This window comes from Equus quagga, chromosome 8 (assembly GCF_021613505.1).
Source record: "Equus quagga isolate Etosha38 chromosome 8, UCLA_HA_Equagga_1.0, whole genome shotgun sequence".
Classification (NCBI taxonomy): Eukaryota; Metazoa; Chordata; class Mammalia; order Perissodactyla; family Equidae; genus Equus; species Equus quagga.
This window is the reverse complement of record NC_060274.1, coordinates 16736388-16759444: the sequence shown is the minus strand read 5'-3', so window position 1 is coordinate 16759444 and position 23057 is coordinate 16736388. Positions and strand designations below refer to the sequence as shown.

Below are 23057 nucleotides of genomic sequence, written 5' to 3'. Positions count from 1 at the left end.
GAAACGGTCTGGACACAGAAGGATGCCCTCATGTTTGGAGTCAGCCAGAAATCCACGGTGAGTGGACGAGAGGTATGTGCAGGGAGGAAGAGACGCCAGGAGTGAGAAGGGAGAGGCAGGGTGGGAGAAACTACCTATGGCCACTATTCTCCCAAGAAGAACTCAAGAGTCAGAGAGATCCCACTAATATTTTATATCCCAAGGTGTTTAGAATTAGCCATAAAAATTACCTCTCCTGAGTCTTCATTTTCTGCTACGCAATATGCTAAGCGCTTTATTTGCATTTCCCACTTGTTTTCTTTTGTGAGGAACATTGCCCCTGAGCTAACATCTGTGCCAATCCTCCTCTACTTCATGTGGGATGCCACCACAGCGTGGCTTCACCAGCAGCGTTATGTCCACACCCGGGATCCGAACCTGTGAGCCCCTGGCTGCAGAGCGCACAAACTTAACCACTAAGCCATCAGGCCAGCTCTGTGTTTCCCACTTCAACCCCCAGGGGAACCCTATCAGGGCGTGATCCTCTTCACAGCTGAGGAAGCTGAGGTCGCAGATGAAGTCCTTTTCCCACGTTCGCCCTGCTGGGGAATTGGCGGAAGGAGGTTTGCACGCAGCCCGTCTGATCCCAAGTCCGCGCGCACAGTCCCTGCAGAGCTCACCTCCCGCCCGGCGGAGGGAGGCCGTCCCGTCCTTGTTCCAGAAGCGTTTCTCGAAGGAGCCCAGGCACGGCTGACACACAAGCCAGCCGCCGCTGTGGTCAGGAAAGGCAGGACGCTTCCTCACAACAACAAAGTTCTTAAAGCCTCTGGAAGCTCCCCCTCAACAGTGGAAACCCCCGGACCTTTGAAGGGAGAGTGAGAGTGAGTCCCCTCTAAACCCAGGACGACCCGGAAATCCCGCTGACTGCCGGCAGCCGGGGCACAGGGGGCCTACCGGGCTGTACATCCACCGTCTGGAAGGTGAGTGTTTGTTTTTGAAAAGGAAAAGGACTTCACAGCTTCTGCTCCTACGGGGATGGATCCTTAATAACTCAACTAACCCAGATTTATTTTTCATGAGATTTGTACTTATTTCCCAGGGAGATTACTTTTTAACATTTCCTTATAAGTAATTTCCTTAAAGAAAAGATGCAGTGAAATATTCGGGACCGAGAGCCATTGTGTAAAGAGATTTCGTGCTTCAGTGAGAGTCGTCTACACTCAGGCTCACGGTCAACATTGAAACACAACAGGTGTGAATTATCACTCACTCATGCTCTCACTTGTCTTCCTGATTAATTGGGGCAACAAGTCCTAGGATTCGCTGTTTTTTCTTCCCGACATCGCCGTTCATTCTTTTTTTTTTTTTTGAGGAAGATTAGCCCTGAGCTAACGACTGCTAATCCTCCTCTTTTTGCTGAGGAAGACTGGCCCTGAGCTAACATCGTGCCCATCTTCCTCTACTTTATGTGTGGGACGCCTACCACAGCATGGCGTTTGCCAAGCGGTGCCATGTCCACACCCGGAATCCGAACCAGTGTACCCCAGGCCGCCAAGAAGCGGAAGGTGCGCACTTAATCGCTGCACCACCGGGCGGCCCTCACCCTTCATTCTTGAAGCAAGATAGTCATAAAGAAATCCTCAAAACCACCGTGGAAATTCCACTCATGTGACCAACTTACCCCCGCAGGTTGCTTGGGAGATCTGCAGCCCTGGCGGATGCAAAGGCCCTGTGGCTGCCCTTCCTTCCTGTCCTTTATCCAAAGCTTCGGATGGATGGAATCGCTGAAGTGCACAGGTCTTGGTGAAACTGAGGAGGCTCAGGTTTGTTCCGGGACCGTCGGGTGTGGGGCTGTTCGCTTTTCCCTCTGTCTTCCTGCCTTTGCCCTTGCTGCCAGGAAACACCTGGCCGCTGGCTTTTCAGCGTCAGAAACTGCTCTTTCTTTAAGTCCTGTTTAGACTCAGCGCAGACTCTGAAGGGCTGCGCCTCTGTAGGCACCAGAGGAGGGAGAGGTTGTGTTCCTGCTAAAGCGTTCAGGGCCCTGGTGAGCACAGGGAGGGGGTGTTTGGGGTGTGGCTTCCCGGGCAGGATCTCTGAGCGAACGCCCCCGCCCCCACCCCTGGCAGCCACACAGCCAGACTATCGGGGACCACGTGAACAGCCCCAAGGGAAAAACGATCTCAAAGGAAATCGAGTAATATCGCAATGTTTGACTGTTTCCTGTGTGCTGCTCACTGTGCCGGGGCCTTAATTGCACTGCCTCCTTCACTCCCCAGAATAACACCTGGAGAGGACTCCTGTTATTCTTATCTCGTGAATGGTTTAAGTCATCTGCCACGGCCACCAACAGGAAGTGATGGAGCTAGGACCCACAAACGAAAGTGCAGTCAATGCTGCCTTTGGTCATCTGTTTGGTCTCTTTCATTCACTGCTAAACTGAGTCACTGAAGGAGGAAGGAGACAGATGAGGTGTGATAGAAAGCTTTCTCAGGTACTCAGTTACCACTTTCTTTTCTAAGTTTAGAAAGTCTCCCCATCCCTTCCCCCAGCCCCTGCCTCCCATACACACAAAGGCCTAGAGTGTCTGGGATAACTTTTATTGATTCACATTTTGTTTTTATGAAGATTAGTTAAAAAATGTTCCATGTCTGACAAATATAAATCACTTCATGGCTTTAGGAATTCCAAATCTCCCTGTACAACCTCGTACATCTTCCCAAATGTCATATTTTACATTCTGACTTCAGATTTAAATGTACTGTGTTGAATAATCATGAAACTCAGTGTTATCTAACGGGCTGCCTGAAAAATGTATATTCTTGCAATTAAGAATGTATTACAGATTAATCTTCAGTTAAATGGATGTACAATCTCCCTGTTCGAGGGCACACAATACATAACTTTAAATTTGAGCAGATACCCTCTTGGTTCTGACCAATTATCTCTGCTTTCCTTCTTCATAAATGAAGAAACCGAGTCAGGAACATGAGCTTTCCCACATGCTCAGTCAACGTAAAGTGCTCAGTCCGGTCCTGGACATACACTATGTGCTCAAAAGGTTAGCTATTGATGTCATCATAATGAAGCTGGCAGCATAATTCCTCTTAGGGTGAGGATCTCAATGATTTTTCTTGCTGTTGTTTGAATACCTAAATGGGTCACTTGGACGGGGAAACATAGATCCCAGCACCTGGCGTTAAAGTCTTGCAAGACAAAGGTGGGGCTGACGGTTCTGCCACAGAAGATGAGAGAAGGGGTGAGGAGTCTGCAGATGTGGAGAACAGGGGAGATGAAAGAGGGGGCTCAAGAAGGGTTGGGGCAGGCACTCAGGGGCAGGTCTGACCAATGGGAGCTCCCGGGTGGCGGGGAGGGTCAAGGGCTTAAGAAGGGTACCCAGTGTTGGGTTTTATCCTAATCGCTCTGCCATGTCAGGCTATAAGTGCCCCTCCTCCATTCCCAACAAACCTCTAAGCCAGCCCCATTGTGCAGCTTGAATGAGGACTGCGTGGACATTCCAGTCAGCTGGATCCCATTCTCAGAAAAGCAGAGGTTTGATCTGAGAGTGCCAATTCTCCTGTCAGAAATTCTGGGGTATAAAATCAGGCTGCCCAAGTAACAGGGACCAGAGGGATGGCCCCTGAAGGTTGTTAATTGTCGTTAGAGGAAAATCCTCAAAATGCTAAAACCATGAGTTTCACACAAATATAATATGAACATGTGTCAAAGGTTTTACTTAACTCTTTAATTAAAGAGAGAACCAACAACGTGTTCCATTGATTCAAATGAGAATCTGAGGAACAAACATATAACCAGTCGTGAATGCCGAAATGAAGTTGCTGGTAGATGAAAAATTGAGAAAATTTGCTATTAGTACCTGTTAGGTATGGAGATGAATTTATTAATAGATTAATACCTATGGGCACTAAAGTGTCATGTTTGAAATCCTCTTTTCTACAGGGCAGAAATCAGTTGCATGTCTATATGAAAAAAATTATCTGCTTTTCTATGGATAAGAGTCTTCGCATTACTATCAGTTTTCTACCATTTATAAATGCTAAACCCTTTGAGATCTGCCCGACAACCCCAGTGTCCCACTGAAAGGTCATCTCTTGCCATTTCAAGCTCTTTCACAGTTTCTTCTGACAATTTTAATCCAGACATGGGGATGAGCCTCCTCGTGAGGTGGTTCTGAGGATTACAGGTGTGTCTGCATTGCCCGGCGCTGAGTGGGTGCTCCATCTATGACGGCTGTTATCATAAAGAAGTCATGGCAGGATGAGAGTTGACTTCAGGGGCCGTCCATGAATGGACACCGTTATAAGATAGTCACTGTTTGGTAGCAAACGGCTCTCCCGTTGCAGACTTGGTCACTTAGATGATGGGGTAGGCACTCCCCCATCTGCCATTTAGAACTTTAGGTCTACCTGCCACTGTCATCACCCACTTGGCTGGGGAACTGGTCCAGATTTTCCTCTTGATGGCACAGCAGTCAGCCCTAAGAGCCTAAGAGAAGTGCCAAATTTCATACTCTTTTATAAATTTCTTCAATAAATTAAATACTGTCATCAACATTTTTATTCAGCATTCATAAATGCAATTCATTACTGTCAGAATAAAGCTTTTAGAAGCAAACACGAAAGTAGATGATAATAGAGGCAGATTTGCAGCTGCCTGAACAAATAGATCCCAGACGTGCCCATTAACAGCCAGTGTCCATCTCAGCGGAGCTCTCTAGTGGTACAAGCAAGGGCTTGTCCACGCACCTTTCCTGATCAACCTTAGTTCTCAAAGATTGCAATAAGGGTATTTTTGCAGCTGACATAAAACATTGAAAGATGATAAATATGATGGACGACACTCAAGGTTCAAAATTATTTCTGTTGCAGATGAAAACCAAAAAGCTGAGATGTAGAAAGGATAAATATAAGGTCTTGAGCTGGGTTCAATAATCAATTCACAAACACGGGCTGGGGAGGCCATCAGGGCAGCAGTTTGTGTAGAAGGATGAGCAGGTTTCAGGTAATCCTGCTAACGGAATACTCAACATGAATCTATTGTGTGATGCAGCCACTAAAAGAATTTATGTAAATTAAGCTTCATAAATAGAAGTAGAGACAATGTCTGGATCACAGGAGGTAACAGTCTGTCAGGAAGAACGACAGTTCATGTATGGGGTTCAGTTAGGGTGTCAGATTTTAAGAAGGGCTTGGAGGAATCTGAGAAAATCCAGAAGAGGCTGGACGGTGGACAGGATGGTCTGAAAATCAATTCACATGAGGAACATCTGAAAGAAGTGGGAGTGCTGAGTTCTGAGAGGCACACGCCAAGTGGGGACCTTCATTGTCTTCAAAGACTTAAGAGGCTGTTACAGAGAGTAAAAAGATGTGTTCAGTGTTTTTCCAAAGAGAAGACCCTGCACCAACGCATAGAAGGAACAGGGAGGCACATCCTGTTTGCCTAACACTGAGAGCTGGTTAAAGATGTCATCGGACATGACGTGAAATAGTGAGCTTTCGTCTCTGGAGATATCCAGCAGAGAGTGGATGACCCCTGGAGGGGAGGTGAGAGAAGGGCTCTTACGTGGATGGGAGGATGGGTAAGATGCTGACCACGGGTCCAGTCCCATTCTGAGACTATACAGTCACTGAGTAAATCAACGTACTAGAATCAGTCGTGAGGGCCTAGCTGACTCTATATAATAGAATATAAATCAGTGCGTCCCCACAGAGGGGAGACCCTGCGAAGACACAGGAGGGAGAAGACAGCCCAACTACAAGCCAAGGACAGAGCCCTTAGAAGAAGCCAACCCTGCTGGAACCTTGATCTTGGTCTCCTCGGCTCCGGAACTGTGAGAAATGTCTGTTGTGTGAGCCACCCCGTCCGTGGTGCTTTGTTATGGCAGCCCTCGCAAACCAGCACAGGCCAGTCCACCTCCTCCAGCCGAAGTGGTCTGGACGAAGTGTATCCGCCTCAGCCAGAAAATACTCCTAGCTAGACAGGGTCCTGACCGGATTAATAAAAAGCCACTTGCCTCACGAATCAAGACCAACTGTGCAATTCCAGCAATTCCACTTCCGGGCGTTTATCTAAAAGAAGCAAGACCACTAACTTGAAAAAATATTGCACCCCCCCCCCATATATTGCAGCATTATTTACAATAGCCAAGACATGGAAACAACTAGGTGCCCATCGGTGGATGAATGGATAAAGAAAATGTGGTATATATATACACACACAGACACAATGGAATATTATTCAGCCATAAAAAGGCAGGAAATCTTATCATTTGCGATGACATGGATGAGCGGTCACAGGGTGACCTCTGGATGTCTGCCCCCTGACAAGGGTGCTGAGCCTCCTCCTGGGTGGAGGTGGGTAGGGAGGCAGCCCAGTGTGGACACAGAGTTCCAGACCCTTCTCACTGGACCTGCAGGTCCTGGGGACTCCAGATTCCCCAAGGGGCTGAGGCACCCCAACTAATCTTGCTGTGACATTGATATCGAACCTGAAGTGGGTTTGCTCACCTGTTGCACAGCAAGCCAATCTTTGACACCAGGGGTAGTGGAAGAAAGTAGGAATTTTAGTTTTGCACAGTGCTGAGCAAGGAGAGAGGGCAGTTAATGCTGAAATCCCAAACTCCCCGTAAAGCTAAAAGGAAGGGTTTTTATTTGGGGTTTTAGGTAGGGGAGGGGGAGCATATGGCCTTGCTGGTCAGAGCTTTCCCACCAGCCTGTCTTTCGCCTTGAGGCTACTTGTAGAGTGGAGGGAGCCCATGACCTTGCTGGTCAGCAGCTTTCCCACCAGCCTGTATCTCTTTGTGGGGAGGAGATAGTCAATCCAGGTGCTTGTCCTTGGCAGTGTCTCTCTCCATGGAGAATAGTGGATTCTGGAGCCAGGAAGCCAGGGAGTAAGCCAGGAATGAGTGTTTTGGTTTTAACCCCATATATACTGGGTTTAATGTGGGGAAACTGATATCAGGGTCGGTATGAACATCACCCTTGCGTTGTTATACAGCAAACAGCAGCAGAGAGCGATCCCACACACTAAGCCCACCACCAGTGGGCCCAGTCAAGGGTTATTCCATCAGTGACCTTAGTCTCCAACTGCCACAGTGTTTTTTGAGCCTCCTGTATGTGTCTTTATTCTCATTCTGAGCACCCACAGAAAGTAAAACCATTGAGTGAAATGTATAATTTTTTGCTCTGTTTAAAAAGAGATGTGCCTTAAACGTCCTTATTTTCAACGAAAATCAAGTCCCTTGTTTTCACTATTTATAAAAGGGAACAGTAATTGACAGGAATCAGTTGGAGCCACTTCAAAAGTGCCTGACACTTTCTCCTTCCCATTTTCGCCTGATGAAAGCAAGCAGAGGTTGGACTATGAGTCATGAGAGAGAAGCTCAGACACGGGTGTGTTATGAACATCTGGCACCTAACTAGATTTTGCTCTTGCAATTACTTGACACAAACCACACTTTACAAAAATCTGAGACCAGAATAAACTTTTTTTTTTTTTTTGGCTCTGAGCTTTTCTCCTTTAAATCGAATTTCCGTGAATCCTCTCAGATCAGCCGCTATCCCCAAGCCCAGAAAAATTCCAGAAGCAGCCCACCGTGCCTGCCTCTGCCCGATCTACTGGGATCTCTCAGAAACCATCCCTAGACTGAGAAATCAAAGCCACTCTTCTGGACGCCCGCAGCTACGATAACTGGGAGGGTGTTCCATTCCTAGCTTGGCTGAGAAGGGCCCCGCGCTCCTGCCTAGGCGCGTCTCCCGGATGCAGCCATCCGACAGGTGCAAGGACGGCAGGACCAAGCGTCTGGCCCCGTCCCCCAGTGCGGGCCCGGGGTTTGACAGTTCAGATCTATGCACTGTGTGTCAAGCCATGCTGTGGCAGGAGTCCCACGTATAAAATAGAGGAAGATGGGCATGGATGTTGGCTCAGGGCTAATCTTCTACAGCAAAAAGAGGAGGGTTGGCAACAGATGTTAGCTCAGGGCCAATCTTCCTCAAGAAAAAAGAAAAAGAAAAGAAAAAGTCTTGGGGTTCTGACTTTTGAGCTGTGAACATTAGTCTAAGAACAAAGCTTTGGTGACACTGAAATTTCTGTCACCTTCACTCCAGCTTTCCTCTTAAGTCTTCATATTTTTAGCCCCATCTCCTCCCTCACTTTTACAGCTGTCCCATTCATTCTGTCTATCTTTGTCAGCTCAGGCTGCTATGACGGAGTACCATATACCAGGTGGCTTAGACAATAAACATTAGTTTCTCACTGTTCTGGAGGCTGGGGAGTCCAGGATCAAGGCACCAGCATATCTTGTGTGTAGTGAGGACCCTCCTCCTGGTTTGCAGACAGCTGTCTTCTCCGTGTGTCCTCACATGGCAGAGAGCAGTGAGTGACAGCAAGGATTCCTGTGTCTACTGAAAACCCCATCGCAGAGTTCACTCTCATGACCTAACTCCTTCCCACAGGCCCCATCTCATAATGTGTTCATGTTGAGGATTTGAACATATGAATGATGGAGGGACATCAACATTCCGTCCATAACACCATCCATCCATTCCGTATTTAAGTTGCTACTGGTGCCAGGCACTGTGCTGGTTATTTAAAACGCACAGCAGACCCATTTGGTGATATTCTGTGACTCAGACTCTGAGACTGTCCTGATGTCTGGCATGTGAGTCTGCACCACTGGCCTTTCTTTCACCAGATCAAACAGACTTCTAAGACAGCAACCAGGGGCTACATGCGGGCTGTCTTTCTGGGGAGTAAGGGGTCGCCTCCCCAGACGACTCTGGTTCAGGATGTCTGAGGGGCCCATGAATGTGCATCTAGCATTCTCTGGTTACTAAGTTTACATAACCTGGTGGTTTCCTGGCAACTCAAGTTAGATAACCTCAATTTGAGAAGTCATTTTCACATCCCAGCCTGGCAGAAGGACCAGCAGTTTGTCCTGGGTGGAGCCTACTCTGTGCACAGCACGTCACCTGAACTCAGGGAGGGTGACTCACACAGCTGCTGTGAGAACTCCAGAGGGGCCCGTGCTATGGAAGTGTGTGTGCGTGCTCATGCGCACGTGTGTCACATGACCACGTTATCTTCTTATCTGGGCCAACATTTCCTGCAAGTCACCGAGTGAGGGTGTTTGAGGTCCCAGGCCCAAGCCTCAGCCTTGGGCAGAACCTTGAATCCACATGAAGACACAGAGACCACTGGTAAAGATAAGTCCATTGTCAACATGAAAGATGGTACAAATGTGCTTTGGTTTCTAACTGTTTATTTCCCATCTGAGTTAAAAGACAACTACAGAAGTGAGAATTATATACCTGTTTGATGGGTTTATAATGTACAAGATGTAACTTGCATGACAATTACGGCACAAAGAGGGAAGGGAATAGAGTTATACTGGAGCAAAGTCGGTGTTAATCTGAACTAGGTTGTTTTAGGTTAAGATGCCAATTGTAATCCCCAGGGCAACTAGTTAAGAAAATAATTCAAAAGAATACAGAAAACAAAACAAAAAAACCCCCAAGGAAATGAAAATAGTTAGGATGCAAGTGGCTTATTGTGTGTCAGAGCTGTGAAATATAAAAGATGAAAGATAGGAATTGGAAAAAAATATATCTTTGTTTTGAAAGCCTTCAAACCCTTATCAGTGGACAGAAGAATTTCATGTGAGGATACAAATGTCAGCACTGTGGTCTGAGAGGACGGGGCTATGTTTCTGTTTTATGAGATCGTTAAGGGTGAAGGTGGAGCAGATTGAGATTTGCACATTGCAGGTCAATTTACTGAATATTGAAGGAGATGGCCCCCTGGTGACCACCTTAAGTGCTGTACAGGCATTAAATCAGGTAAATTAACGTACGTGAAGTGCTTAGAAGGGCATCTGACACATGGTAGATGCCCAGTAAATGCTAGTTAGGATTATTATTTCTAGTCCCACTTCTTAATTTCACAGGTAAAAATCTAGGGTCCCCAGAAATGGAGGAGCCTCCCCAAGATGAGCAGGAGTGCCACCAGCTGGAGCCTGAATCTCTACGACCTAGCAGCCAAGCGCTCATTACATGTGATTCCTCCCCGTCCACACTTCTTTCATGGGGTCGGCTCCACCTACATCGCTGGAAGGGGCAGCCCCAGACCCAGGTGACCCCGCCCCGTCCAGTACTGGTGGAACCCGTCCTGAACACCTGGCCCAAGCTGAGCCAATCACATACTCTCTCCCAGGAATATGAAACATAGACTTGAGAAACAAACGGAATCAGTGAGAAGACGGAGAGCCAGGTGGGCTCCAGGGCTCCATGTAAGGGGACGATGGGGCAGAAAAGCTGTTCTGCAGAGGGGACAAATGGAGCAGTTGTGGGGGGTGGGGGGAGGAGAGAATAGTGTACACACAGCCCTGAGAGAGGGAGAGAGTGAAGACAAGAGCTGCCTGACGACTTTCTCGTCTCAGATGGCTGCCCTGACCACCTCCTTGGCTTTCCACTTGGGGTTCTTGGCATGGACTTCTGTTCCTTGCAGCTGAGTGATCCAGGGTCCTGGTAGTTTAATCTCTGTGCATTGCAAACAACAGAAATGACTTCAACTTTGCTTGAGGAAGAAGAGCCACTGTGCTTCCTCATGTGAGACGTCTCCCAGGCAGGGCAGAGGGCTGCTGGGCCTTAAGGAGGGCCTGGACCCGAGAGGAGACAGCCCTCGGCAACCAGGGCAGCAGGACTCCAGTTGCTGCTTCTCCCGATAGGACCAGGTGGTCTTGCATCTCCACCTCTCTTTGCACACACAATTTGTGCTTCTCTCGAGTCTGGGGTTTTCTGCCCTCCACGTGCAGAGCCTGAGTCTACCTCACGTCAACTGCAGTGCTGCACAGAAACTGGGACCAGAGAATCTCAGTCCCAGGAGAGAGATTCTGATGAGTCCAGCTTGGTCCTCTGCTCCCCAGGTCCAGTTACTGAGGTGCAGAGATCATGAGGTACAGACATGGCAGTGGGCACTGCATCCCCTCACCCCGTGGAGGATGGAGAGAAAGGCAGCTGTAGGGAGCTGGGGAAAGTCCTGAAAAGTGGTCTTCTAGATCGACTAAGGGGATGCCCAGTGTCTGCTTGAACACTTCTATTAATTTCTATTTCAAATTGAAGAAACACTTATAAAAAGCTCTGCGCTGGGACTTCCGGGAACTGTTCTGAGTTCTGCACAAACACTGACTCATTTACTCACGACAACCGAACTCAGCATATACTATTACCGTCCCTGTTCATAGTGGCTGGGGATGCAGTTCTTCACACGTCAAAGCTATTCCATCTTGGGCAACTCTTACTATTCATTAGAGCATTTTTTAAAATATTGAGTTATAATCTGCTTTGTAGCGTCCATGTATTTGTCCTTGTTCATTTTCTTGGGGTCTCTGAGAGCAAACTATACCTTCTTCCAAGTGACAGTCCTTGAAATATTTAAAAACTGTCTCTAAGTCTCTCATGCAACTCAGTCTGCTAAATACAGCACGGTCAAGAGCCCCAACAGTAGCACCAGGCCAACACCTACAGGCTGGGGGACCTTGGGCCAAGCTACCTACCCTCTTTAAGCCCCAGATCGCTCAGCTGTAACACAGAAGAAATTTGTAACCTTACTTGCCATGGGGTGGTGAGGATGAAGGGAAATCAAGCATTTGGAGCACCTGGCACGATGATGACAAGCACATGGTACAGGCTCCATACCTGTTGGCTATCGATCTTCTCTTGGCCCATTGAGCTATCACATCATGAAGATTTAGATCTTGATTCTCTCGTCTAACACTTACTTATTCCACCTGGCTTTGTATCATCTGTAAATTGACAAACTTGCTTTTTGTTTTCATCAAAAAAATCAATTTAAAATATGGAGCACGAGGGCACCAGCCCAGTGGCATAGTGGTTAAGGTTGCATGCTCTGTTCCATGGCCCAGGGTTCACAGGTTCGATCCCGGGCGTGGACCTGTACACTGCTCATCAAGCCATGCTGTGGTGGCTTCCCATATACAAAATAGAGGAAGATTGGCATGGATGTTAGCTCAGGGACAATCTTCCTCAAAAAAAAAAAAAAAAAAAACCCAAAACAGGACCATGAGAAGTCCAAGGAGAGAGCTAGGGGGCACTTCATTAAAGGCCCACCCCAAGGTTGATATTGATTCATTAATTTGAGCCCTTTGGCTGTGATTATTAGGTTATTAATTCACCCAGGTGTCCTTCCCCAGCCAGATTCCTCCATCTTCTCTGCAAACAGATCCTGAGAGGTCGTCAAGTGGCGTGGAGTTGAGGCACAGTGTATTCTCATAGTGGCCACTTACAACACCAATTAAAATTATGAATACTGTGTGCCGGACAGAAAAACAAGGTCAACAGCCCGAAGCCTGGATCCTGACTCTTCATCTTGTGGTGAGTCACTTGTTCTCTCTGGGTTTTCTTTTTCCTCTTTGCTTGTGAAACTGAGAAACTGGGCTGAAAGTTCTCTTGAGCGCCTTCATGTAAAAGCTTTGTCAAATGTAAAGTGCTGTTTCAGTGTGAATGAGAACTTTGGTTTCATGCTTGGAATAAATTTCATCTTTAAATGATGAGCCATCATGAGGAAGTACCATACATAACTTTTTTTATTTTCACCATCCAAAGTCTAGTTTTCATCCGTCACCATCCAAATGTCCCCCTTGATCCCTTTCCCTGCCCCCCTCCCCGAAGCTGGTAACCACCAGTCTGTTCTTTGCATCTATGTGTTTGTTTGTTTTTGTTTTAATCTCTCACATAAGCGTGGAATCATACAGTGTTTGTCTTTCTCCATCTGACTTATTTCACTTAGCATAATACCCTCAAGGTCCATCTGTGTTGTCACAAATGGCCAGACTTCATCTTTTTTATGGCTGAGTAGTATTTCATTGTGTATGCCTACCACATCTTCATCAGGTCTTTTAACATTGTTTTTCCTCTCAGGCACGTGACCTTCCTTATTTAAACTTTACCTTACATATATAAAATACATTTTGCCACTTGCAATTAGAGGAAAGACAAAATAAGGATTCCCCCTGAGGTGGTGGGAGCTGGCTCCTAGCTGCCTGGCTGGGTCTGGATTCTGGCAGCACTGGCTGCCCAGACCTCTCTGTCTTTTGGCTTCCTGGGCTGTAACAGAAGGACTGACGAGTCTGGACCTCACAGGGTGATCGTGAAAGGTAGTGAGCAAATGTGTGTAAAGTGCTGGCACTGTACCTGTCACAGGATAAAGTCTCAGTGAATGTGGACAGTTTGTTACTTTAAAAAAATTAACACTCCTACATGGAAAATTTAGAAATGGACCTACCATCCTGATGAGCACTGTTTTTTGTCAGAGTTCTCCAAATAGGCCCTTAAAAGCTATTTCTAGAATCTTATCCAGGATTGTTTTCAGGTACAAATTTTGCAAAGTCTTCCTTTTGAAATTTAGAACGTCTTTTGTCCATTTCTGTTGTCTGGGCCCCTCTGAGAATGTCTGTAGTCTTCTAGTGGTGCTGGAACAAATTACCACAAACTTAGTAGCTTAAAACAATGCAAATTTATTATCTTACAGTTCTGTAGATTAAGCGTCACATTTTAAAGTTTTTTTAAAAAAAATATTGCTAAAAGATCCTCCAGACCTAATGGTCAATTACCCCATAAGCAGGAAATAATGCTCTAGCAAAGGCACACCCCCATCCCTGTTTTATCTACAATTGGATTGCATGTAGGATGTCCCTGAAAGTCATAGTTTCCCTTGGCTCTCCTGAGTTGATATGAGAGTGAACCGAGATTTGGGACACGAGCAGTGGAAGGAAGATGTTTTCTAATGGCAGCATCTGAGCTGAGTGCTGCTCTTCCACGACAGCCCTCCAGGAAACAGGGGGAGTGGAAAAAATATTGGAGCCACATCCAAGGAAGTATCCAGTGTTTTCAAGAGATATGGCATAAATGGACCCATGCACCCAGTCTCTTTTGATAGGTTCAAAAGAGGAAATTCCATGATCAGAAATGTAATTGTTCTCATAGAGGACATGGCAGTCAGAACTGGCAATGTTGGGAGAATGGCTATAGGAACTGCAAAGGTTTCCATAAACTTGGAACAATAGATGAGATTGATTTTGGCCAGATTAATTTTGTTGAGGGTCAGTTGGGTCATTAAGGCTATTACAGTTTTTACTTAATTTCCACCATTCTTCTGACTTTTGATCTACACCCCAAGGGGTGCCATTAAGGGGAGTATATCAGCTTCCCACTTGCCAGTTCCATTATTTTGGGAGTGTTCCCACCATAGACACATCAAGAGATGTAATATCATAATGGTTTTCTGAATCCCAGCGAGGTGTGAATTCACAGTCAACAGAACCATAGAGAAGGGTGAAGTTACAAATATCGAGTGGGAAATAACCCAGAGTTTTTGTAGTGCTATTGATATTTTCAGTACACAAGGAAAGATTATGAGATGTACCCAAATTCTGGTGAGAGAGAGACTGCCCAGTGAAATGAGGTAATCATATCTGGGGCTTGTTTTCCAGAGGGCAGCCGATAGTTGGTTTTAAAAATGCCATAGAAAATCCTACATCTTTTCTGGTTAGATTCCTCCAACCTTCTAAGGATCCAGGCCATGCTATCAGTTCAGGAATATTGCGGGTGTGGTTTGTCCTGGCGCATACGCAGCCATTGGTAAGACTGGCACTCAGGGAGTTTCTGTAGAGTCGGGATGAAAGGGTGAGATAAAGTGGTCAAAGTGGACTGTAGTTTATCATCACAAGCACCAGTAAGGCAGCTCTCATCCACATCCCAGGCATTTTGTTGCTAATTAATTGATGATTTCGTGAAATGATTTTAGATGGTTATTATGAAAGGAATATTAGAAGTAAAACTCTTACGATAAGGTTTTACCCTATTTTTACATGCACTTTAGAGGAGGTTAAAATAAGGAGTGAGGAATTGAGGTGATAAAGACAAAGGGGCAATAGTTAAACAATATTAGAAAGGCAATCTAAAACACAAGGAAGCTGACCTGCATCACACAAGAGTATGGGAATTGCTAGTGTGCTCTGGACGACGATCATTGCAGCCATTGTGAAGGAGGTGTATGATTTGTGCATTATGAGGGTTTGGATGGGGAAGATATAAGATTGGAAATACAGGCCTGGTCCTGTGTCTTGAGATTCCCAGCCTACATCAGATGTCACCTGCTTCTCATTCAGGTGATTGTTGTTTTAGGGCAAGTTTTGATAAATTTAATTTAAGATCACCAACAGGTTGAGAAGTCCAGTGAGGGGTGGTAGGTGTGGGGAGCCTTTTCAAAATGAGAAACGTGAATCAATGAGTCAATATCTTTTATCTTCGAAGCATGAAGATTAGTCAGCAATATCTCATATGGTTCCTTCGGTGAGGCTGCACGGAGTCCTTCTGAAAGTATCTTTTTTCAATAAGCCAAGAGTTTCGGCAGCTCTGTGCCAGAAACAGGATGGAAACCAAATACATATTTCTCATTATAAGTCACCATATTACAACCATCAACTGGGTGAGCGAGGCCTGAAATCCAAAATCAAGGTGTGGGCAGGGTCCGTTCTTTCCGTGGGCTCTCCCACCTCCTGCAGTGGCCCATAGTCCCTGGAGCTTGTTGGCTGGCAGGTGCAGCGCTTCAATCTCTGCTTCCACTGTCGCGTGAGTGTCTTCTGCTTGTGTACCTCCATCTTCACAGTGTCTTCAAACAGTGCACGTCTGTATCTGTGTCCACATTGCCCCCTCTTCTAAGGACACCAGTCATGCTGGATTCGGCTCTCTTTCTGTTCCATTGGTCTAGTCTTTCTCTACCCCCACCAGAATGTCAGTGTTCTGATTACCATAACTTAAAATAAGTTTAATATCAAGTAGTGCGAGTCTAAGTGCAATCACTGAAATTTTATATATTTAGATGTGTACCCACCACTAGATCAGGATAAGAGTATTCTCACCACTGCAGAGGCTCCTCACTCCCTTTTCACTCAAACCTCCCTCCTCAGAGACAACCACTGTATTCTGCCTTGTGCTGCCGTGAACTAGGCTTGCCTGTTCTTGAGCTTCCTCCAGGTGGAATAGCATGGTATAAGTCTGTAGAGGCATCCATGTTGTTACATGTCACAGTAGTTTCTTTTGTGTAATGCTCTGTGGCATTCAGCTGCACAGAACTATAACTGATGTGGCCATTCACCGGCTGATGGACACAGGCGGTTTTCCAGTTTGGGGCAGTGATGAATAAAGCTGCCATGAACATTCTTGAATACGTCTTTTAGTGGACACGTGCAGGTGTGCCTATGTCCAGGTGGACCACCAGCAAAAAGAGGCATGACCTGGGGCGAGGTATTAGAAAACATCCTCTTCCTGAAATCCATAAATCCTTGGATGGCTAATGAAAGCAGGCAGAGATGGGGAGCCGGCCTGGTGGCACAGCGGTCAAGTGCGCACGTTCCACTTGGCGGTCCGGGTTCACTGGTTCGGATCTTGGGTTCAGACGTGGCACCGCTTGGCAAGCCAAGCTGTGGTAGGCGTCCCACATATAAAGTAGAGGAAGATGGGCACGGATGTTAGCTTAGGGCCAGCCAGTCTTCCTCAGCAAAAAGAGGAGGATTGGTGACAGATGTTAGCTCAGGGCTAATCCTCCTCAAAAAAAACAACAAAAAACAAAAAAAGGAAGAGACGGTGTGACACACAGTGTCTTGACATTCTCAGTTGCCAGAATGGGGAAGCAGCCGCTGGCAGACACTCAGGAGCTCTGGTGAGCTGAGCTGCACTCTCTGGGCCTGGAACCATGTTCAGAAGAGAAACAAGCATTTGTGCTAGATTCTGGGTCTGCTCATCTTGGGCCCACCCCTTGCCAAGTGTCTCCTGATTTGAGACACTTCCTGTCAACCCTTTCGCCTTGTCATTTAGTTTTGGCCAATCTTCTCTCTCCTCTGTCACATCAGCAAAAGCCATGTCAGGAAATGCCAGTGGTGACAAAGGAGGAAGTTATCCTGGGCACACAAACTCTCTTTTTCTCAGGTTCTGATCCTCCTGGTGGCGGGAAGTGGGGAGGTTTGTCCAGAGGAGGAAGACGGTGTGAGGATACATTTTCACTCCTTAACTCTCACACACCCTTCCCTGGGCCTGCCCTGCCTGCCCCCTCTGTCCAGCTCAGCTGTGGGCACCGACATTCATCAGCAGGTAAGTCCTGCCCTGAGCCTGTCGGGCATATAGCCCTTCAGCAGCAGGCCAGGTGGCCAGAAAGAAGCCGGCTCAGTCAGCAACCCCCAGGGGTCCATGGCAGCCCAGGCCTCACAGAATCTTCACCATTGAGACCCAGCTTCTAAAACTGTTCTTCTGCCTTTTTTCCCTGCTCACCAATTCCCTTGGCTACTGGGAATGCAGCCTCACCCCCAGCCTGCTTGGGTGGGGCGGGTAAGCCCTTGTCAGTCACCTTCCACCAGGGGTTAACGCCAGACCCTGTGCCTGCAGCTGTGTGGATGGGATCCCCTTCCCTGTGAACAGAGCTGCACCCGCCGTGCTAGGCTGAGCCCCACCCACGTCTAGGTAGATACAGAGCCTGGGTCCCTGCTGCCACCACACCACTCATAGCAGAAGCCCTTTTTGGGCAGTGGTCCTTGTTTGACTCAGTCATATTTGCCAAGCCTGTGGGGACACTAGGATGTGGTAAGTTAACTTTTCACTGCACGGCCCAGTCGTAAAACCAAACATTGGTTAAGGTGCTAAACCAGTGGAATCATTTCCTACATCAGTAACATCGCTCCTCATTGAATCACAGATAGAGAAGGTCATTTTTCTCGTGAGAGGGAATCTTAACTTTGGACTCCACAGGGAGCCCAGGAATGTAACTTAACCCCAGAGCTGCCAGCTTTTCTAAAGTGCTATCTGAAATTTCTGAGGCCTGCCTGGGTCAGCATGGAGAGGACACCATGGGGATGACGAAAGCAGTGGGAGCAAGAAATGAATTCTTAGTGCTAGGGCGGTGACGGAAAAAGAGGACTAGCTGGGGAAGCATATCACGGCTCCCTCCCCCTCTGTCTCTGTGTCTCAGTCTCTCTGTGTGTTTTTGTCTCTCTGTGTCTCTCTAAGTGTGAGTAGTGTGTCTGAATCCCATTAGAAAAAAATGTATACTGTATTTATACTTTAATTCATCATTCAGTATATCCTTGACAAGAGAGAATGATTAGTTTGTCAAGACATTAATGAGAACTGAAACCTCTACAAAAAAATTTTGAAACATTTTTTTGCTGAAATGTAACATCCCTACAGTAAAGTATAACCAACTTTCTTTTCTTTTTTTCTTTTAAGATTTTATTTTTTTCCTTTTTCTCCCCAAAGCCCCCCAGTACATAGTTGTATATTCTTCGTTGTGGGTCCTTCTAATTGTGGCATGTGGGACGCTGCCTCAGCGTGGTTTGATGAGCAGTGCCATGTCCACGCCCAGGATTCGAACCAACGAAACACTGGGCCGCCTGCAGCGGAGCGCGCGAACTTAACCACTCCGCCACGGGGCCAGCCCCAACAAACTTTAATGGTTAGCTTGACGTATTTTTAAAAATGAAGTCCTCTTGAATAATCAACTTTCAGGTCAAGTTATAGATCATTATCCAAGGTATCCACTCTTCTGACTCCTATTACCAAAGAGAGTTTTGTCTGTTTTTGAAATTTCTATAAGTGCAATCATAGAGTATATATTCTTTTGTGTTTGTCATTTCCCTCTCAACATCCTCTCTGTAAGAGTCATTCAGGTTTTGTGTAGCAGTTTATTCTTTATCGATTTCTATATAGTGTTCCATTTGTAAATATATCACTTTATTCATCCTTTCTACTCTGCCAGGTGTCATAAGACACATTGACATGTTCTGACATCTAGTCAGTCAGCATAGCTGACTTGTGGTTTCTCTGTAGCAATAATTTATCTGTACACGAAAGTGAGTGTGAGCACACAGATATATCTTATTAAACCAAAAGTGTTCCTAACTATTCTTCCTCTTAATTGAATAAAACAATGTCAGCAGTGGCTCCAGTTCCACCTGCCACAGAGGGAAGTCTGATGGAAAGAGGGTCAGAGTAAAACGGGCTGTCCTCATGATTGTCAGCAAATATCCTACTTTTGCAAATTTCTCAAAATGACCCTGTCAGCACATTGCGAGGCCCCTTCTAGGGCAGGAGAGGAGCTCGTGCACGTGAAGGGTCCTGGAGCTGAGCTTCACCAGCTTCCTGGAAAACCCACCTCTGAGTAGAAGATTGCATATCAGATTGGCAGCCAGACTGTCAACAAGAGTCCAGTTCTGTGACTGAAATTTGGTCTAACGTCACCTTCTCATGGTCCAGAGAAGAAGCTTCAGATGATAGGTCGGCTGTTACAACACCAGAAAAGTTGTTGAGCTAAATCATGCTATCATCAGAGAGCAAGATTTTCACCAAAAGTCTGGGGAAACCTGGGATAGATCCCAACAAGATGACTCTCCACCTGAAGCCTTCTAGATCTCAGCCCCTGCCCCACAGGGGAGTAGATTCTGGGTCTGCCTGTCCCCTCACTGCACTGTTGTGCTGCCTGCACCAGCCTCTGCCACCCGAACAACAGAGCAATCTCCATCCCTGCAGTGAAAGTGTGTGGTCTCCATGTAGAGATGGAGCAGTGGACAAGGGCTTGAGTGAAACCGTGGCTCGCCTCTCCCCAGTCCTCATCAGACTATGTCCTCCCCGAGAGCCGGAGGCCAGCCTGCTCCTCACCTGCCCTGGTACCAGATCTTCTCCTACATTTCATAACGATGATGCCAATTAGGACTGAGACAATTAGGACTAAGCAGATGATGATTGATGCGATGATCCCTGGATTTATCCACATGGATGAAGACTGGTGGGTGTCTGGGGTCTTTAATGGTGGTTCTAAATAAAGAAAAAAGCAAAGCTCTGTCAAACTTAAGAATACACATACCTTCCTCACACCTATGTTCCCAGGCAGCACATGTCCCCCCACATATTTACTGACACATTAGGTGACAGCCACTCTACCAGGTCCTGAGGGATAAAGATGAACAGGGGTTGTTCCCTGTCCTCAAGGAGCTCATGTTTGGACTGAGGGAGACAGTAAATGTCCATCTATCAGCATATGCGGTGACATGTTCACTGTCGGTAGGCCTTTTTGAGGATGACAGAATTGGGGGTGCTTAGGTCTATCTGGGAGGGTGGTGACGGCTTTAAAAGAAGGGGCATTTTACCTCGTTAAGAAATAACTAAAACAGAGGAAGAAGCAAAGGCCTGGAAGTGCAATGATGCAGAGATTTGGGGACCATCTAGCAACCAGGGCATTGGTTAATGGGGGAGGGGGCTGCTGTTTCGAGGGAGGGGGGATGGGAAAGGAGGATGGTGGGAAGTCCTAGGGCAGTCACTGACTCTCCAGACAGGAAGTCCACCGGAAATCAATCACTCGATCGATCATCCTTCCAGTTTTCAAACACACACACAGACTCACATCCACGCGGGGAGGCAGTAGGCCTCACAGAGAGCTACCCCATCCTCTGCCCCTGCTCAGTTACCTGTAGGCTCTGGCACTTTCTCCCAGTGTTCTAAGAATTCCCTCAGCCAGTGACTGCAGTCTCCTGCTGAGAGCTTCCTGAAATGCTCTGCCAGGTCCTGGTTGTTCTCCCACTCCTCCTGGATCCCTCTGGCTCCGGGATCAATGACTGTCCAGTTCATGCTCATCGTGTCAAAGACGGCTGTCTGTCCATTGATGCTGAACTGCCAGGACGCACCAGTGCATCGTTCTGCTTCCCGCTGACAACACAGCTTGGCCTGCAGGGTGGGAAGACCTGCAACCCCCCCATACACAAAGACATCATCCTGGGCTCTTGAGAGCTTGACCATCTCCCAGGAGGTCAAGTGTGTCTCTGCACATTGAGGGGCCTGTATTCTTTCCTCCGTGACCTGCCCTTTCTTGCCCATTAGGTCACCTTGTCTCTGAGGCTGGACCCCTGTTCAGCTCTGTTAGCCCAGCCCCTTCCCTGCGTGTGCTCTGCTCCTCCCTCTCCTGCTGACTGTCCCCATCTCCCCTCCCCCTTCCAATACTTACCCCTGGTCCTGTTCTTCTCCAGTCTGATGACAGGCAGGACCATCCTGAGCTCTTGCCCCACTTCTCCCGGTGTTCGTATCAAGTCTGTCCAGGCATTGGTGGCGTTTACCTTCTCCCCCAGGAGACCCAAAGCTCTGACCTTTTTGCTGTCACTGTCATACTGAAGGAAAGGCTTTCTATCCACTGAGCCCTGGACTTCACACCAGGGTTGTCCAGGTCTGGCCTGAGGTTTGACAGTGAGGTTGAGGCAAAGAGAATGAGCGTCTGTGAGAGAAAGATGCAGGTGTGGCCCTGGGGCTCCCTCTGAAGGGCCTCGCTGCAGGGGGAGGAGTCCCCATCCCAGCCCCCTCCATCCTCTGGATCCTTGTCCTGTCTCCCCTTTACCTGGCTGAGGTTTAGGAAAACACTTTGATGTAAAATGCGTGGTACCATGGACTCCTCAGGTGCACGTACTGTTACCAGGAGGATTCATGTGACAAATATTTTTAACAACATCTACCAAATTGTGAAGTACAAAATATACACGACAGTTTTCTCCTCCTGGGGCTTAAAATAAGCTGAACAGACAGGACTTTCAACAGAAAGGGAAAAAAGACACCATGGAACACATGCCAAATTCCTGGTGGGTTCTGGGGACTCAGGAAAGGCTTCCTGGAGCAGAAGGTGGGACCTGGCAGGAGAGGGACAGCTGCCACATGCGAGCACAGTATCAGGTAGGGAGCCTGCGGCCGGGGTCCACCCCCAGAACTGGGTGTGAGGAACACCTGGGAGCCACTCCAGCTAAACCACACCCTCCCCGTGGTGAGAGCACATAGACAGGCGCTCACCTGCTGAAACCTGGGTGAAACTCCTCCCCATCTTCCCTCCTCCCCCTCCCAGGCAGGTCTGGAGATTCCAGGACACTCACCATGGCCCAGAGTCTGCCAGGCTTCTATCAGCAGCAGAGTCTTCCAAAGAAGACGTGCAGTGTGAGATGGCAGCGACATTTTAGGAGAGTAACTCGCAAAAGTAGCCAGGCGTGTTTATAAACGTTCACCAGTGGGCCCTGCCGGGTGTGTTCGCTCCAGGACAACTGAGGACAACCTGCTGAAATCCAGTGGGAAGAACAATTATAGCAAAGGAATATTTTGCAAGTAATCAAAATGCAGTTACTTATTTAAAAAAAAATAAAAGATGTGACGTAAACAAACTTCACTTTAAATAGCCTCTCCTCTTCCCTACCCCGTGTCAAAAACCTCTTCTGGTGAGAGCAAGGCTGCTGGACGGGAAGCGAGCTCCTCTGCCCACTTCCTACCATCTACCTTCCTGTCCCTTCTCCTGCCTCTTTGCCCCCTCCCTCTCCCCCTCCATCATGCCCTGTTCTCTCCCTCCTCCTCTCTCCGCTCCTAACCTCTCAAACTCTTTTCTCTCAAATGATTAAGATTCGCTCTCACCAAGTGCACCGGATGTTAAGCAAGCTCACTGAGGACAGACAGCACCTGCTCTGTCATAAAGACGGGGTGAGCATGGATTCCAACCATCCTGCTGGAGCCCAGGCCTCAAGAAACCCCAGACGTCATTGCTGGTCTCTGTCCACCTGCCGGCTCCCAGACTCCTCCGAGAGCACCGGAGGAGCAAGGTCAGAGCAGAAGGTCTAGGGATTTCTGTCCTCTCCTCATCCAGCGGCAGCCCCTCCCCCGCCCCGCAGCTGGCTCGCAAGTGGCCCCCGGGCCGGTCGCAGCCTGGTCTCAGGGTCGGGGGGCTTCTGGAGGACGGGCCCGGCCCTGGGTCTTCCTCCCCCGCTCCTCCTCTCCTCACCTTCTCGGGTCGGACGCGGGGGGGCGGGGGGCGCGGTCCTGGACGAGGCCGGTCTGCGGTGGTGGCTGCCCGTCTGTCCCGGTCCCGATGGGGCGGGGGCGCCGAGGACGGTCCCCCGGGCGCCGGGTCAGTTCTCCGCACTAGGGTCGGGGACGCTGACGCACCGAGGAGCGATCGCGGCTGCGGCGAGGGGACCGAGGGAC

At 47.9% G+C, this 23057-nt stretch overlaps 1 protein-coding gene and 1 long non-coding RNA gene across 2 annotated transcripts; one reads left to right on the top strand and one right to left on the bottom strand.

Moving 5' to 3' along the window:
* The first annotated feature begins 484 nt into the window (after positions 1-484).
* On the top strand, positions 485-19885 carry LOC124243462 (uncharacterized). The gene is made up of 4 exons (XR_006889675.1): positions 485-959; positions 1669-1802; positions 12235-12386; positions 18998-19885. It is a non-coding gene; the product is annotated as an uncharacterized LOC124243462 (long non-coding RNA).
* A 631-nt stretch (positions 19886-20516) lies between these two features.
* RAET1E (retinoic acid early transcript 1E) lies at positions 20517-21529 on the bottom strand. The gene is made up of 3 exons (XM_046669807.1): positions 21511-21529; positions 21058-21441; positions 20517-20797 (listed from the first exon to the last, which is right to left on the bottom strand). The coding sequence occupies exons 1-3, from the start codon at positions 21527-21529 to the stop codon at positions 20517-20519; spliced, it is 684 nt and encodes a 227-aa protein (XP_046525763.1).
* Positions 21530-23057: the final 1528 nt, after the last annotated feature.

Excerpts from the sequence above, each read along its gene's own strand:
- RAET1E (XM_046669807.1), bottom strand. Across the intron at positions 20,798-21,057 it reads GGAGAAGAACAGGACCAGGG|GTCTTCCCACCCTGCAGGCC; the intron begins GTAAGTATTGGA and ends GGGGGGTTGCAG.